We start from the raw sequence: 18,457 nt of genomic DNA on the forward strand, positions 1-18,457 counted from the left end.
CATGTTTAAGACCGATGACGGAATATTTTTATATCTTTATGTACCTCTAATTTAACACCTTAATTTTTTTTTAGTTCGTATCAAATTAAAATTAAATAAATATGATGGTGAAATTATGTCACCAACAAAGAGAATAGAAAAAAAAAAAAAACAACATAAGTTCCCACTTTATGTATAGAGACAAAAATGGTGACTATAGGTGCTCTTTTCAAGATTCAAAGTATTCAACTATCAACGATAATACGAGTAGCAAATAAAATAGACTAACACAGGTATTACTTTGCAATTTTTATTTGATCATTTTTCCTCTATATATATTATATTATTATATCTAATAATTATATATTATATTATTATTATTATTTATATTTTATATCTAATAAGAGGAAAAAGTCGTCAACATGATTGTTTTTTCTGCCTGCTTGCTTCATAAGTTATTTTTTTCGTCATTTTATTATATTATCTTTAATTAATTATTATAATTTTATTTATATATTATAAAATTAATAATATTTTATAAAAAATTAAAATAGATATTTATAATAAGTCTATTTCAGCTGCTTCACCCAAATATTTTTATACAGTAATTTTGTTATATCACTTTTAATTAGACATATCTACTTTGTTGTTTCACTTGTGATTTTACTGTATCACTCCTAATTAATTATTATGATCATTTAAAAGATTTTCACAAATATTTTTTATAATAATTTTGATATATCACATCTAATTAGTTATTGTGAGTCATTAAGATATGTGTGTTTCGCTATTTCAATCGTAACTTTATTATATAACCTATAATTAATTATTATGATCATTTAAATATTTAAAATTTGCATAAAAAGTATTATAAATTATAATTGTTAACAAATTAAAATATCTAAAAAAAATAATTTGCTATATATTTTTATAAAATCTGTAAATAAATATTATAAATCATACTAATAATTAAAATAAATTTTCAAAAAATATTTGTTGGACGGCTTTCACGGGTATTAGTAACTAGTATGTACTTAAGTAGTATGAATTTTCCTTTTATAAACAGATCAATCCAAGCACAAACACTGACACACACTTGTGGATTGCAACAGCTTTCTTTCAAGGTAACCAACTTAATTCCACTTGTTAAATCTTTTTCTAACCACCCCTACATGGGGTGAATGTGTTTTTATGCAATTTTTAATGTGTTGATGATTGGAGTTATGGGAAAAGTTGGTGTGTGTGTGTGTGTGTGTGTTTGAGGGTTTTGTGATTTTGATACTCTCTATACAAGATGATTAATTCTTGATCTTAATGGAATAATTGAGTTTGTGGATTGGTGATCTCAGATGGGTTTGCATGGTGATCAAGAAAAATGAAAAAAGATAGGATTTTTTATGTTCTTTTGTGTAATTTGGATTTATGGGAAAAGTGGGTGTTTGTGCTTTTTTTGTGTGTTTGTGGGTTTTATGATTTTGAAACTCTTTATACAAGGTGGTTAGTTCTTGATCTTGATAGAATTCTAGAGTTTGTGGTTTACTAGTCTCAGGTGGGTTTGCATGGTGATCAAGAAAAATGAAAAAAGACAGGATTTCTATATTCTTTTGTGTAACTTGTGATTCTGGTTCTTTTCTTATAAAAGAAAAATTGGGGGTAGGGGAAATGGAAATGGGGAAGGGGATTATAATGTGGGGAGTCAAATCCTCACCAACGAGGTGGAAGGTTAGGTAGCCAACCAACCAACTGAGCTACTAAGATTTCCCGTGATACTGGTTCGGAGTTTTAGCTGATAGTTTATTTTGTTAGTGTGTGAAAGGGTTTACTTTTCTTGAATTTCTTGGTGCCCTTTAAGCAAATTGAGCAGGGTTTCACAATGAGAAAAGGATAAGTAAAGGGAATTGGGATTCTGAGTGTGTAGTGTTTTACCATATTATAAGTTCATGAGATAGAAGGGAGCCTTGGAGTAACTAGTAAAGTTGTTGCCATGTGACCAGGAGGTCACGGGTTCAAGCCTTGGAAACAACCTCTGGCAGAAATGCAAGGTAAGGCTGCGTACAATACACCCTTGTGGTGGGGCCCTTCCCCAGACACCACATAGCGGTAACTTTAGTGCACCAGGCTGCCTTTTTTTTTAATAAGTTCATGAGATGAACTAAGAATCATGTATGAGCACAAATGAGAAGGAATTTTGCTAAACAGAAAAGATGAAATATAACAAGCAGTGCTGTAATTAATCTAACGAAAAAGAGATTGTTGTGTATTTTCTGCACAGTAGGTATATTTCTCTGTACTAACTAGAAGATGGAGCATATGTCGGTGCCATTCAATTGGATATATTGACTGCATCGTTTGTATTTTCTCTAAAAAAATTAGTGAACGTATCACGGCTTTGTTGAAAAAATGGCATCTTCTTTAGATGAGGTATCATGCTCAATTAGGCTTCTGGTAAAAGAGGATGTAATTAGTGATTCTGATTCAGGGTTTTAGCTGGTAGTTAATTTTGTTAGAGTCTAGGTTCCCTTTTCAGCAAATCGAGCACGGTTCCAGAGATAAAGATAGGTAAAGAGAACTCGAATCAGCTTATGAAGAATTGTAAGTCTAAATTTACAGTGTTTTTCTAGATTATAAGTTCTTGATATACACTATGAATTTTGTATCCGTATCTGAGCAAGAATGAGAGGGAATTTTGCTAGCCTACCCAATTTATTGGAAAAATAAACAGAAAAGATAAGTACAATAAGCAAGCTCTAACTAATCTAATGAAATGTTGACTGTATTGTGTATTTTTTGCATATTGGTATATTTCTCTGAACTAATAGGAATATCAAGCACATGCTAATCCTATTCAATTTGATATGCTGACTGCTTCATTCAAGTTCTCTAAAATCTCAAGTTCTTTGTTAAAAAAATGACATCTTTAGATGTGTTGTCTTGCTCAATTATGCTTCAGGTAAAAGAGGATGAAAGGTTATACTAACTCTTTGAACTTAGTGGTCTTTTCCAGCACAGTATACAAATGGCTCGTTCCGCTCTGGATGAGATGTCAGCAACTGGTGCTTTTGAGAGAACTGCTTCAACCTTCCGTAATATAATCTCAAGGGACCCTGGTTCCCGCTTTCCAGTGGAATCTGGGAGGTACCACCTCTATATATCATATGCTTGCCCATGGGCATCAAGGTGCCTGGCCTACTTGAAGATTAAAGGCCTTGACCAAGCCATTGATTTCACAGTAAGCAGTTGAATAAACTTGTATCTTGGACACAAGTTTGGACTCCTAACAATCTCATTCCTTTGTGTTTTCTTGCAGTCTGTTAAACCTATTTGGGAGAGGACGAAGGACACTGATGAGCACATGGGATGGGTTTTTGCTTCATCAAGCACCAAGGAGCCAGGAGCCGATCCTGATCCTGTTAATGGAGCCAAAAGCATAAGGGAGCTGTATGAGCTTTCAAGTACAAACTATTCTGGAAAATACACAGTTCCGGTATTGTTTATCAAGAAATAGAATCTTTATTAACATTTATTTTCTTAGTCTGTTCATATTTCCGTTGATTGATGGTCTTATTATTTCTAATAGGTTCTTTGGGATAAGAAACTGAAGACAGTCGTGAACAACGAGAGTTCAGAAATAATACGCATGTTTAATAGTGAATTCAATGATATAGCTGGGAATGCTGCTTTGGACCTTTATCCTTCTCATTTGCAATCCCAAATCAATGAAACAAATGACTGGATATATAATGGAATAAACAACGGAGTATATCGATGTGGTTTTGCGAAGAAGCAAAAGCCTTATGAGGAGGTAAATTTTACTACCTTTAGAAGTAAACTACAAAACTCAGAGGAGCCATTTGCTTAACATCTTAAAACTTAAAGGTATTCAATCAGTTCTATCTTAGAAGTGATTACCTTTGTGTCCTTGCAGGCAGTGCAAGAACTGTACGAAGCTTTGGACAAATGTGAGGAGATATTGAGCAAGCAGAGATACTTATGTGGAGATCAAGTGACTGAAGCAGATATTCGTTTGTTTGTCACCCTGATTAGGTTTGATGAGGTAAGTGAATGTTTCCTTATGGGGGCCCAATACCTGCCAAAACTAAATTATTTAGTCTTGGAAATATTAGAAATACTGCCAAAAGGGCAAATTCAGAGGGAATATTTAGGAAGGAAAATGCTTTTTGTCTTGTCTTACTACTGCAGTGTCATTGGTTCAATTAGTTGAGCTACATAGTTTAATTTGAGATGTTAGAAGGGATGGCAATGCTCCAGAAAGCTATCATTCAAATTTAACCTTGAGATGCTTGAAATTCTAAAGCTCAGATATTTCTGTTTCCTGCAACTTCAAAATTTATTAATGTGACAGTCTTCCCCTTACTTTGTGAAGATCACATCAATACTCACTGTCCCTAAAGTCTGAACTCTTTTCCCTGAAGTCCTTCGATACCACTAAAACAAGCTGATCTTCTCATAACTGCAACTTATCTATGAAAGACTGGCTTTTGTTTGTCAAGTAGTCATGCTAAGCTCTTGGTAGTTGTTGAAAAATAGGCCTTCAGTGTGTTGCCCTTGTATTGGTCTGAAAATGGACCTCCGATTTCCTAAGAATTATATCTTTCAGTCACTGTGAGAGTACCCAAGATTTACAAACATTATTTTTGTTAGAATATGAGGAGGAATAGGGATAGTGTTATAGTGTATAGAATCCTATTTGGAAAAGGATTGTAATGTAATGTTATACATGGAAGAGGATGAGAATGTAGTGTCTATAAATAAGGTCTGTGTAATAATGTAATTACAACAATTCAGTAATATTCGTTTCTTATATTTCTTCACATGGTATCAGAACCTCTACGATCTTGGTAGAGAATAAGAAAAAAGTTTCCGTAGCTGGCAGGAGGTTATAAATCATTTAACCGCCCTTCTGGCCAGTTATTATGTTAGCAAAAGTTAGGGCAATAAGATATGCTTGAAAAATAATCATGCTGAGAAGGGATGGGCAGTTGTTTCTTTATATGGACTTGGACAATCCTCCCCTCGTTAGCTAGCTTTTGGGGTTGAGTTAGGCCCCTCTGTGATCTTGGTAGAGAATCAAAAAAAGCTTCTGCCGGCGGGCGGTGATAAATCATATGGCCACCAGTTGGCCAATGATTATGGTGACAAACGTTGGGGCAATGCTATTTGCATGAAAAATAATCATGCTGAGAAGGACTGTTTTGAGAAGCATCCAGGACAAAGAAAGCAGTCACCGTGCTTCTTTCCGTGACTTCTTACATTTGATTTGCTTAGCACCGCACATCTCTCAGATGACTATTTTCTCATAGCTGATTTCCATATTACCATGCATATTTTCAGTGACTACTTTCTCTTATCTTATTTGAGTACCACCGTGCATCTTTTTGGTGACTACTTTCTGATATCTTAACTGCGTAGTATCATGCATCTTTTCGATGACTACTTTCTCATATTTGATTTGCGTAGCACCATGCATCTTTTCAATGACTACTTTCTCAGATATGATTTAGTAGCACCGTACATCTTTCAGGTGACTCGTCAGATCTAATTTACATAATTTTACTTTTCGTCAGTGTTGTGCGCCACCAGGAGGTCCAGTGTGTCCCTATGACCAAACCCCAACCAGCGTCGCTGTGAATCGACCTCCCACGCGCTTCCATGCGCCACCCAGGAGATCGTCACCTCCAGCGAGATCTGACCACAAACCTGTTCCGATCAGTTTTTCTGTGTCTTTCTTGTTCAAGATCTACTCGTCTTATGATTTCGAGATGAATCATATATTTTATACCAATTTCTAGCAATTTTCTTGAGTCGGACCACCTATGAACTTTCCGGCGATATTCCTACTTTTCTGACCATCTTTTCAGTTTGTTCCTTTTTAACCAAGGTCGCCCAGACATCGCGAGTAGTCCTTACCAATTTTCATGCAGATATCTCCACCAAGTTCCCCATTGGTCGTCGTATTAATTACATCTATAACAATCTCGGTACATATGAAAAAAAGGATGGAAATGTAGTGTCCTACTAGGAAAAGGATTGGAATGTAGTGTCTATGAATGGGATTTTAGTGTAATAATGTAAATACAACAATTCAATAACATTCTTCTCTTATATTTCTTCACAATTACGTTACAACTTCAAATTACCTAGCAAGTAGGAGGGTGACTCATAAACTAAGGAAGGAATTGGTAGTTGCCTTTGAAGTATTGATCTTCGAACAGACATTTATTTCCACCAAAAAGAAAATGCAGAATAAAAGATCTAAATACTTGGAGATTAGGAATTAATCCTTTGAATTTATGCTCATGGATATTGAACCCTCCTTTCTACTGCAACTACCAAACTTGTTAGTGTGGAGATCAGTCCTTCATGGTGAGCAGATCACATCAATATTTACTCTCCCAAAAGTCTGAACCAACTCAGAAGTCCATTTATATGATCAAAACCAGTTGATCTCCTCGCATGGCAAACCTGCTTACTTTGGTCTGATAATGGATCTCTCATCCCTTGAAAATTGAATCTAGCATACACTAAGAGAGGATCCAAGATTTCCAAACATGAACACCTTACCACTTCAAAATGACCTAGCTAAGTGAGAGGATGACTCTGACTCGTAAACTAAGAAAAAAATGAGAGCTGCAATTAACTTAGTCTTATACTGAAGTATTTAAACTCTTAGATCAGGTTCTGTCGCATTATTCATCGTTCATATTGAGATTACCATAGTTTATCATAGCCCTAACTCCCAAGTCCACCAGGGATAGTATTGAGCTCATACTTAGTTTTTTCCAAATTATGGAAGAGTAAACTAATAATATGGAGGTTGCATTGGTATATGCTATTTACAGAGGATAGTATTAAATTGACAATATTAGCTATTGAGTCTATTTGAAGGTGATGGAACTAAGGAGTACGGAGAATTAGTCTCGAGAATAATGTTTTAGGATAAGTAGCAGTAAGAATATGTATGCTGCAAGTGTAGGCCCCATAATAGTGATGAAAGTGAAGTGAGATTAGATGGGACTCCAGTGTCTATATGCAGACAATTCAGAAAGCTAGGCTCGGTCTTTAAAGAGAATGGCATGCTACTGGGAGATCGAAATAGAAGATTGAGACTAGAGTTTTGTATGATAAGAAGAGTACATATAATAAAGTGAAAGACAAGTCATATAGAATAGTATTGAGACTCTCTTTGTTTTATATTGTTATTTCTTTGTCAATAATGGACTGAATGTTAAACCTTTAAGAGCTAAGATATTAGGGATAAACCCTGCCGCAATAATAATATTTGCGGTAATACAACAATAACAACAACATACCCAATGATTTCCCATCTAGTGGGGTCTGGGGAGGGTAAATATACACAGTCCATACCTCTACCTCCAATGAAGTATAGAGGTTGTTTCTGATAGACCCCCGGTTCAAGACACAGAGACAGTAAATAAGGTCGTAATAAAACATGAGACAAGATGAAATAATAGAAATAAGGCACCCACAAATTAGTACGATACATTATCAAACCGCAAGCACCCACCTCCCCCAACCCACCTAACTAGAGACTCCATCCTATAAGAAAAATACTACACAACTAGCAAGGCCACCCCAAAGCACAACTGGCTACGACTCACCCCCACGTACTAACCTTCTAACCTAATTCGTGTTCTCCACTCTTTCCTATCTAGGGTCATGTCCTCAGTAAATTGTAACTGCTCCATGTCATGTATAATCACCTCCCTTCAGTATTTCTTCGGCTTACCTTTACCCCACCTGAAACCATCCAAAGCTAATCTTTCGCACCTCCGAACCGGGGCATCCGTGCCCCTCCTCCTTGCATGCCCAAACCATCCCAACCACGCTTCCCGCATCTTATCCTCCACCGAAACCACTCCCACTTTCGCTCGAATAACCTCATTCCTAACTCTATCTCCCCTAGTAAGTCCACACATCCAATGCAACATTCTTATTTCCGCCACCTTCAACTTTTAGGTGTGAGAGTTCTTGACTGGTCAACACTCCATTCCATACATGGCCGGATGGACCGCCACTCTATAGACTTTACTTTTAAGCTTAGGAGGCACCTTCTTATCACATAAAACTCTCAAGACAAGCCTCCATTTCATCCACTCCACCCCAATACGGTGCATGACATCCTCATCAATCTCTCCACTTTCCTATTTCCCTGGATCATAGATCCAAGATACGTAAAACCATCCCTTCTACAAACAACCTGCGAATCCAACTTCACTACCACCTCGTCCTTCTGTGTCACGTCTCTGAACGTACATTCCAAGTACTCCATCTTGGTCCTGCTTGACCCAAACCCGTTCGACTTCAGGATTTATCTCCAAACCTCCAAATTTATCCTTAACACCTCTCCGGGTCTCGTCAATCAAAACTACATCATCCGCAAATAGCATACACCAAGGCACCTCCCCTTGAATATGCCGCGTCAAAACATCCATCACTAGGGCAAAAAGAAACGGACTAAGAGTTGATCCCTGGTGCAACCCTGTCAAAACAGGAAAATGCTCTGAATCCCCTCCCACTGTCCTCACTCGAGTCTTTGCTCCCTCGCACATGTCCTTAATCGCTCTGTTGTACACCACAAGGGCCCATCTAGCCTCCAAGCATCTTCAAAGCACCTCCCTAGGAACTTTGTCGTACGCCTTCTCCAGGTCTATGAATACCATGTGTAAGTCCCTCTTTCTCTCCCTATACATCTCCACTAGTTTCCGCACAAAGTGAATTGCCTCTGTCGTTAAGCGATCGGGCATAAATTCGAACTGGTTCTCCGAAATAGACATGCTCCTCCTCAAACTCCCCTCAACCACTCTCTCCCACATCTTCATAGTGTGACTCAACAACGTAATGCCCCTGTAGTTGTTGCAACTCTGAATGTCACCCTTGTTCTTGTATAGAGCAATCATCGTACTCCATCTCCAAGCCTCAGGCATCTTCGCAGTCCTGGAAATCCCATTAAACAGATCGATCAGCCACCTCATGCTTGAATACTTTCAAAAATCCACCGAGATCTCGTCAGGCCCCGTCGCCTTACACCTACGCATCCTACGAGTAGCCTCAAAGACCTCCTCCACCTTTATACGTCTACAATAACCAGAATCATTACACCCCTCAGAGTGTTCCAGCTCCCATAACACAATGTCATTGTCCCCCTCATCATTTAAGAGCCTATGGAAATACGACAGTCACCGTTTCTTAATGTGAATGTCCTCCACCAATACTTTGTCATCACTTCACTTGGTCAAGGTCAGGGACCTTCTGCTCCCTAGCCTTAGCCACAGCCTATACAACCTCTTCTTCGCGCCTCTCTCCTCTAAACCTGCATATAACCTCTCAAAAGTTGTCGTCTTAGCTGCCGTAACCGCTAACTTAGCTTACTTCCTCGCTAGCTTGTACTCCTCCCTGTTTTCCCGTTTTTCCTCTTCATCCTTATTCTCAGCCAACTTAGCATAAGCCACATTTTTAGGCTCCGCCTTCTTTTTAACTTTTTCATTCCACCACCAGTCCCCCCGATGCTAGCCGGGCCAGCCCCTTGAGACACTCAACGTCTCTCTAGCTGTCTCCTTAATGCAACTGGCAGCCCTATTCCACATACTATCAACGTCCCCCTACACTCCCACACCCCCATCGCCGTCAACTTCTCCCCCATCTCCAAAGCACTAACCGGAGTCGAGCAACCCCACTTAATTTTGAGTCGATCCTCCCCACCCCTCCTTTTCTTGCCCTTCTTGATATCCAAGTCCATCCATCACCAGAAGCGTATGTTGGGTCGAAAGATTCTCATCAGGAATGGCCTTACTGTCCTGACACAACGTTCTATCCCCCTTCCTAAGCAGCAAAAAGTCAATCTGGGTCTTGGTTACCGCACTCCGCAAGGTAATCAGGTGGTCCTCCTTCTTCGAAAAAATCAAGTTCACTACCACCAACCTAAAGGCCCTCGCAAAATCCAAAAGAGCAGCTCCCTCATCATTTCTATCCCCGAAACTAAAGCCTCCATGTACATCATCATAGCCTCGCCAAAACCCGATGTGCCCATTGAAATTCCTTCCAATGACAATCTTCTCAGAACTAGGCACGCTTCTCACCACCTCATTCAAAACCTCCTAAAATCTCTTTTTCTCCTCCTCGTCCAAGCCCATCTTCAGTGAAAAGCAATATTGACAATAACAATAAATACGGAAACAACAATAACACGATTAATCAACAAGAATAACAAGAGCAATAATGACACCAAGATTTTTACATGGAAACCCAATAAGAGAATTTTTAGGTACGACCCAAGTTTTTGTTAATCTAGTTTGTGGACTGTTTTTAGGTACGACCCAAGTTTTTATCGTATCAGTTTAGCCATTCTGAGCATGCTTCTCAACAATGGTGCGATTCATTCGCTCAGCTACACCATCGTATTGTGGGGTTCTAGGAATTGTCTTCTCATGTCTGATCCCATGACTTGAACAATACTCTTCAAATTCCCTTGAAGTGTGCTCACCTCCATTGTCAGTATGAAGACGCTTTAGCTTTCGACCCATCTCTCTTTCCACCGGAGCATGAAACTTCTGGAACACTTGAAATACCTGATCTTTGGTTTTCAAGATATAAACCCACAAATTCCGTGAAGCATCATCAATAAAAGTAACAAAATATTTGTTACCGCCCATCGATTCTACCTCCATTGGACGATAAATATCAAAATATGTCAGATCAAGTACATTAAATTTTCTATCAGACAATACAACAACAACAACATACCCGGTGTATTCTCACAAAGTGGGGTCGGGGGAGGGTAGATGTACGCAGTCCATACTGCTACCTCCGAAGAAGTAGAGAAGCAGTCTATCAGACAATGTCTGAAATAAAACTCTATGTTGCTTACCAAACAAGCGGTAGTGTTATTGTTGGTGTAAAAGTCTTGGTGTCATTATCGCTCTTGTTGATTAACCGTGTTATTGTTGTTTTCGTATTTATTGCCTGTATTACCACAAATATTATTATTGTGGCAGGATTTATCGCTAACAATCCACAACATCAGTGAATGGATATAGTTACGGATACAACAGTGGATAAGAATAAGAAATGACTGACACATACGTGGGATAAATGATGAGAGAATTGTCTTAGAAGAATTTATACATGCTTAAGATGCTCTCCTTGTTATCTGTGTTGCCTTTCAATTCTTAATTTCTCGGGGGAAGAGGACGGAAAAGAGAAATCTTTAGTTTATTTCTTTCAAGTTCTTGCATTTTTCTGTTGGTACTACTGACAACAGGACAAAAGGAGATTACTCATGATGTAAGATTGATGACTACGATAGAGAGAGCATAGTCAAACATACCTCTTTTCCAAAAAAAAAGTTTAAAAAGGAACATTCAGAATGACCATTGAGAAAGAGAGCCTTGGAGCAACAGTAAAGTTGTCTCCCTATGAAGTTGGTTAGTGAAAATTTAATTTCATCATTGCATGAGTATGGGACAAATACTTTACTGTGGCCAAATGAACTGATGTAGGGCTTTCATCCCTTCCCTTCCATGTTCATGTATTGATCGATGTGGTGCTTGATTGTTACAGGTCTATGTTGTCCACTTCAAGTGCAATAAGAAGCTACTTCGTGAATATCCAAATCTGTTTAATTACACCAAAGACATTTTTCAAATACCCGGCATGAGCAGTACCGTCAACATGGAACACATCAAAAAGCATTACTATGGGAGCCATCCCACCATCAATCCTTTTGGAATCATTCCCCAGGGTCCAAATATTGACTATTCCTCTCCACATGATCGAGAGAAGTTCTCTAAGTAGGAACGCTTCATAATCTTGGCATGCATTTTCGAAGTTGGGTCATCTTGTTCCCCTGTTAAAGAAGTATGTGGAGTTGCTACCGTTGGTACTGTCTCAATATTTTGGCTTTTTACAGTGTAAAATTATCTAATAATCAGAGATGTAGTTGTGCTAGTTCTTTTCTAAGGTGAGGAGTTGAACAAGAGCTGCTGCTACATTTGCCGTTTGTTGTTGCTACACCTTTTAATGCCTTGTGAGTCTGCAGTTTTATAGTGTGTAAAATTGTCTAATAATATGAGATGTAAGTTGTGAAAGTTTTCTGTACACTGTTATGTATCCCCTTTACTGCATTAGTCTTTTGCATATAAGTAAATCAATCTTGAATTTAAAGATCATGGAAAATTGAAAAAGATGTCTTGAAAAGAAACAACTTCTTGTAACATGATAAATCAGATGACCTGTTTGATGTCAAGTTGCTCTATATAATAACTTGAACACCCATGAGAGCATGATGCCAATGTTGTACCTGAATACTAAACTCTAAATCGTCTGGTACATGGGATATTCCATGGTTAAGTTTGGTACTAAATTTATATCATGTTTGATTGAAGATATAAATTTATTTCAGGACTAATTTATATCATCAACCAAACATGGTATAAATCTGGTACCAATTTTAGTCTTGGGATATCTCATTTTATCCCATCCAATATGAGATTATTTTATACCATTTTTTATGGTATAAATTAGTTCAGGAATTATAATTTCATGACTATAATCCCAGGATAGGTTGGTCTACTTAAAAGAGTTTCTGGTTAGGGTTGGTGACATAACTCTTTTAAGAGGTAAAATTAAAGTCATCAATATTCATATATAGGAAACACATTGGATTAGGCAATATGCATCAGCTAAAAAACAGGTTGTGTGATGCCGTGATGGAGGGCCGGCTGATGTGGGTGATTCAAACTGACTAGCAAAGTAAACTTATGAAGATGAGGTGCAGGTGATACTTTAGGCGAATTTCACATATGAATTAGAAGATAAATGTAATGAATTTTATAAAGTATAGCTCATGTTTATATGGTTAGTGCATTTTTTGGGCTAGATGTGGCCTAGACCGAAGTACAAATTTGTGCGGGTCTAAGCCCAAAATGAACTATACGTGTCATGACAAATATGGTGTCAGTGTCGGTGTTCCCTTTGTCAAGTTTATAGGTGTCAGAGTGGGAGAAAAAAAATAAAGAACTTCATAATGCACAATTCTAGTTTATATGGTGCACGCACTTTTGACACTTGATGTGGCATGGCCCGAAAGACATTTGTGTGGACCTAGGCCTAAAGCGACGGTGATACATTCTATGAGATATTTTGCCAAAATGTGCGAAGGGAAAAGAATTTTGCTTTTTCAAATAAATTTATGTGATAGTCTTTTAATGTTGAGATGTTTGAAAAATGTTTGATACTAGTATTATTTTACAAACAATATATATATATATATAGTGTTTGATATGACGTCTTCTGCAGAAAATTACACTTGCCATTATTATTTCAATAGTTCCTCCAACTTGCTATTTATGTACAACAAATATAAAAATAGATATATTTAGGGTCACATAAAAGTTGGATGGAAGGGAATCTTTGACTTGTCTAGAAAGCAAAAAGTTTATAGAAGAAAAATCAAAACCTTACAATCAATAATCATTTTTACACATTCTATACCTAAGGTACAATTTAAAATCCCAAAACTTCTTATATCTCACTAATGACGTTTAAAAGGAAATATATTATTTCATACTCGGTTAAAGCTAGAGTTTCGATTACATATTAAAAAAAATCCAATAATTTTGGCTAAAACTTAATATTTCTATTTTAAAAATGTACGGATGCATGTCGACTGATTGATTCAGTTTTGAGTATTACTAGTTTGATTAATCAATTTTCGATTTGTAAACATGGTAAACTGATAATCAAATCAATAAGATATTTGTAATCGATTTTCGGTTAATTATTTTGATTCTTAATTATTCGATTTTCGATTTTAACCAATAAGAAAATGTTCCTCTAATTTTTTATTTTTTTTTGCTTTCTCTTTTTTTTTTTTTTTGTTCAACACTATCTTCATGCATAAAGTCTACACAAATTACAAGCACTAAGACAACATAAAATACAAAAAATAATAGGGTATATATTTAAAATCAGAGTCACTATTAAATAATCAATAATAAAAATATAATTTTAATATAATCTTGTTGGATTATTGGTTTAACCAATAACTAAAACTTTAAAACTAGAAACCGAACCAATAGCCCAATAAAAAAATTATAAAATCACTTAAAAATTGTTAACCTAATAATCCGCTATCAATAAATCAATAACATTTTTATTGATTCAGTTTATCAGTTAAACAGATTTTTTCACATCCCTATTAAAAAATATGTATAATGATTTATCTAAAACCAATGAGCTCTTTCTTTTCCAGGAAATTGCATGTTATAAACCCAAATATTTGTGGCTTTAGATATTTGACGTCAAATAAGAATGTCTTTGAAGAATAGTCTTCCTTACTTTTTAATATACTAAAAGTATTATTTTGCCCTCTACACCTCAAATATATTTTTAAACTTTTCATACTCATTTATCTCTCAAATTTTATTTTTTATTATTTTCACTTTTTTATTTTTTTCTTTACTTTTATTATTCTACTTTTTTTAGTTTTTAATTTTTTTCTTTAAATTTATTATTGTATTTTTTATTATTTTTGCTTTTTATTTTTTCTTTAATTTTATTTTCATGTTTTAATTTATTTGTCTCAACCTTTATTTTTTTCTCTTTTTTCTCGACCATTATCTATTTCTTCATTTTTTCTCTTTTTTAAAATTTATTTGTCTTTAACCTTTATTTTGAATTTTTATTATTTCTCTTTTTTTTTTTTTCAGATTTTATGAAATACTCTTCTCGGTGTTCATCTTTTTTTCCTCATTTTCTCAAATACTCTTTCTCTTGCTTCTCTTTCTCTTCATCGAACACCTCTCAAATCTTCAAACTCGATTAATAGAAAAAAATGGATGTTGCTTCTGATGAAGAAATAAAGCGTCTCTCAGTGGATGTTGCTTCCAATTCTTCAGACTTTTGCCTTCAAACTTAATTGACATCATTTTTTATGTAAGTTTCTACTAAATTCAGTTTATCATTTACATGTATTTTATATCAATGTCTAAAAAATTCTCTGTCAGTCTATCTTTCTTTAAATAGATTTATTGTAAGTTAATTCTTACCTCTAGGGCAAGAATTACAGAGGATCTATCAAATCATTACAGAACAAAGTAGTGTCCACTCTTATCCATAGGGGCAGTTGTTTCTTTATGGGATAAATCTTGCCTCTAGAGCAAGAGTTATTGAGCATCTGTTTAATTAATAGACAATGTTGCAGGACCAATTCTTGCTCATGAGGCATTACTTGTTTCTATGGGGGCTCAGTCTTTGCGTCTATGTCAAGATTTATAGATCATCTACTAACTTAGTAATATTATGTACAAGTGATGAATGTTGAAGTCAAATATGCCAATAATTAGGTTTTTCTGTTAAGTTTGTTTAACACTTTAATGTAACCACTTTGTTCTAACTTTGTAAAGTGAAATGACTTGAGAAATTAGCTTATAATGAGGTACGATTAGGACTATTTTTCAAATAAGCTTCAAAGTGTCTGCGTTAGGCCAGTTACAACTTATTTTCTTGTTTTGTGCATATTTTTATGTGCATCCCAGATACTGTGCTGTCAAAGGCGTTAGTGTGTTACTTTATTTCTTTTGTTCTTTTTTATTTTGGTCAGAAATCATCTCTATAAGATTCTAGCTTGGCTATTTGTGCTTGTTGATCATTTCCTCCGGCCATTAAGCTTATAAGCCTCTAGCTTCATGTTCTTTACATTATTCTTCTTTTTTGTAATATTGGATCCAAGGGGGATTCATTTTCTCTCTCTCTCTCTGCAAATCTTGTTGAATTTCATAGTATTTATTCACTGTTGATTATTATCGTTATTGATGAGATCGTAATAACTCAGTACGAACAACTGTCAAATCCATTTATTCAATATCTGTTAGGCACGATTTTCAAGAACTCTATCCAGCAAAGAAAAAAGGGTGATCTTTTTTACATTTTTTGGTACTCTTTTCAATCTTTTTAAGTCCATTATGTTTTTTCTTCTTTGTTATAGTAAGGTCTGTGCACACTCTATCCTTCTATTTCATGATTGTTGTTGTTGTTGTTTTTGATTTGTAGTGATTAAATATGGTACATGGAAATGAGTAGAGTTGGTGTAGAATCAATAGAGATTGAAAGAGAAGAAACGAAAGAAATGAGAGATCATGCTGAAGAAGTGGAGAGAATTCCTCCATGGACTAAACAGACTACTTTTTGGGGAATTGTGGTGAGTGTGTTGATTGAAATTATTTATAGTGTGAAAGTGACAAAGCTTAATCTCACTACTGGAATGGTTCCAAATCTCAATGTCTCGGCTGCTCTTCTTGCTTATGTGATCTTGCAGTCATGGACAAAGATTATAAAAAATAATAATTTTACATCTACTCCGTTTACTAAATAGGAGAATGCTATTATTCAGACTTGTGCTGTTGCATGTTACAACATTGTTGTGGGAGGTAAAAAATCTATTTTATTTTGTTATGATTTTAGCATATATATCAAAAGCATCCTTTCATCTGTGACATTGAAGCATTTGATAATCTGTTGAGCTTGAACACTGATTTTTGAGCGTTCATCGAGTGTGGATTGAATACGTTGAAATGGTAGGTTTACTATCTTTAAGCTTTTCATTTTGTCATTTTTGTACTTATGGTAATACATATATTCTGATTTTATTCATTTTTCATGTATTTTAAGTGCCAAAAATATATACATTAAAGGAAAAGATGTGTTTCTCGAATGTTTAATGTTTGGCTCTTGTGCTGTGGATTCGAAGAAGTGATTTTATTCACTTGCAACTTGTGGTCGACCTTTGAATAACACTGTATTATCATTTGCTATCCTAATCTATATTTGTAATGTCTGTCTGGCTGTTCTATTTAACCTTATTGTTCTTTATATCATATGTGATTATTCGCGGTTAATGTGCTTTTGGATTGTCCTTTTGTTTTGTCCCACCCCCCTTTCTTCTAGTAGGTTGAACACTGACAGTATTTCTTGTTTGGTTGTTTGTAATGGTTACATTTATTCTGGTTCTTGGGGTAAGAGTTTGAAAGTGTGGAGAAGTTCTGATTTGAAGTGTTTAGAGTCAATTAAGGCTCATGACACTAGTTTTGTTTGTTGCAGTACGAGATTTCCTACGCCAGAACGAGTTACTTTTTGCCTTTCATTTGAGCCCATTGAAATTGTTGTTTTCTGTGTCTCTCTTTTGGAAACACCAGTTACATCTTCCATTAGGTCATTCTTGATATTATATATACATTTCTGAATCTAACAAATCTGTCATGAAAAAGTGTTTGTTGTTCTATTTGAATAGATGAGAACAGGAGTATTATGTATTGTCAGTACACACTTGTTCTTACGCATAATATATAGATGAAGGTTGTTTTGGGTTTTGCACGAACATTGGAGTAATGACCCTTCCAGTGATACAGAGCTTATGAATGACTACATAAACTATCACAATGTGTATGGACAAATAGACTTCCTATTCCACAATGCCAAGAGGTTTCCCCATGTATAGACTGAAATGGCATTTAATGACTTCAAATCACCCATGTTGATCTTAGAAAATAAACCTTTCTAACAAATTTTCATTGGTTTTTTGTTGACACTCTTAGTTGGGACTACATTTTGTGATGACTCAGCAGCAGGTTTCACAGAGCTGCTACTTGCAAAATTCTTCCTAAATGAACGAACTGGAGGCCAACCCACAACTAGTGCTGGAGCAGTCCTATTTTTTTTTTAAAGAAACTACACAAGTTAGTCTAGAAAACATTATACAATAGCCCTACCAACTATAAACTATTGCAGTCCATAAAAGCAGAAAGCAAACATTGCAAAAGAATTTAACAAGACAGGGCATCCACAAGCCATTTACGTGTGGACAAAAATTCCAAGGGTCCTTTGGTTCATAGGTTATCCCATTTTTAGTTGTAGACTAAGTTGCATAGATTCTTTACTTTCGATGCCGCACTCGTGTCGTATTCTTCAAAAATACACTATTTTTGAAGAATTCGGCACTCACCGATTGAAATTTTTAAAGAGTCCGAGTAGCATAGGTTTGAGGTATTATTTAAAATCAGTATAGAATCAATATAACATACTGGATAACTTGTCCTATATAGAAGGTAGGATAAATTGTCCTGATTTTAATCCACCTAGATTTAAACAAAACAGCCTCCAAGTTTTGGTTCACATTAAACAAAGTCGAGTTAAATTGACCTATAACAAGTAGCTCTTCATAGTAGAGTTTATATTATATACTTGAGAATGACATGATAACTTACAATAGTCCATGTATTTTATTGGGATTACACTGGATGTACTATTATTATTGCTATAATCCATAAATTGACTATAAGTTTTCCGTAATCTGTGTATATAACTTAAATTCGTTAAATATACTAAAAGAAGGAACAAAATTTCCTAAATTTCGGATTTGATCATCTTACTTTGGTTACTTCTT

General features: G+C 35.6%; 1 protein-coding gene across 3 annotated transcripts; it reads left to right on the top strand.

The window, feature by feature from the left end:
* Positions 1 to 927: 927 nt before the first annotated feature.
* Positions 928 to 12,114, top strand: LOC107858940 (glutathionyl-hydroquinone reductase YqjG). 3 transcript variants are annotated; one of them, XM_016703758.2, is made up of 6 exons: positions 928 to 1,103; positions 2,984 to 3,208; positions 3,287 to 3,463; positions 3,557 to 3,781; positions 3,905 to 4,033; positions 11,578 to 12,114. In XM_016703758.2, the coding sequence occupies exons 1-6, from the start codon at positions 1,008 to 1,010 to the stop codon at positions 11,809 to 11,811; spliced, it is 1,086 nt and encodes a 361-aa protein (XP_016559244.1). In that variant the 5' UTR covers positions 928 to 1,007; the 3' UTR covers positions 11,812 to 12,114. The 3 variants fall into 3 exon arrangements, with proteins under 3 accessions (XP_016559244.1, XP_016559245.1, XP_016559246.1); XM_016703759.2 differs by having other exon boundaries at positions 949 to 1,103; positions 2,971 to 3,208; XM_016703760.2 differs by having other exon boundaries at positions 980 to 1,103; positions 2,989 to 3,208.
* The last annotated feature ends 6,343 nt before the right edge of the window (positions 12,115 to 18,457 follow it).

This window comes from Capsicum annuum, chromosome 2 (genome assembly GCF_002878395.1).
Source record: "Capsicum annuum cultivar UCD-10X-F1 chromosome 2, UCD10Xv1.1, whole genome shotgun sequence".
NCBI classification, from domain to species: domain Eukaryota; kingdom Viridiplantae; phylum Streptophyta; class Magnoliopsida; order Solanales; family Solanaceae; genus Capsicum; species Capsicum annuum.

Bases quoted from the DNA above. Each gene is read 5' to 3' on its own strand.
- LOC107858940 (XM_016703758.2), top strand. From the start codon at position 1,008: ATGTACTTAAGTAGTATGAATTTTCCTTTTATAAACAGATCAATCCAA. The intron at 1,104-2,983 runs GTAACCAACTTA...GGTCTTTTCCAG, and splicing joins TGCAACAGCTTTCTTTCAAG to CACAGTATACAAATGGCTCG. The intron at 4,034-11,577 runs GTAAGTGAATGT...TGATTGTTACAG, and splicing joins CCCTGATTAGGTTTGATGAG to GTCTATGTTGTCCACTTCAA.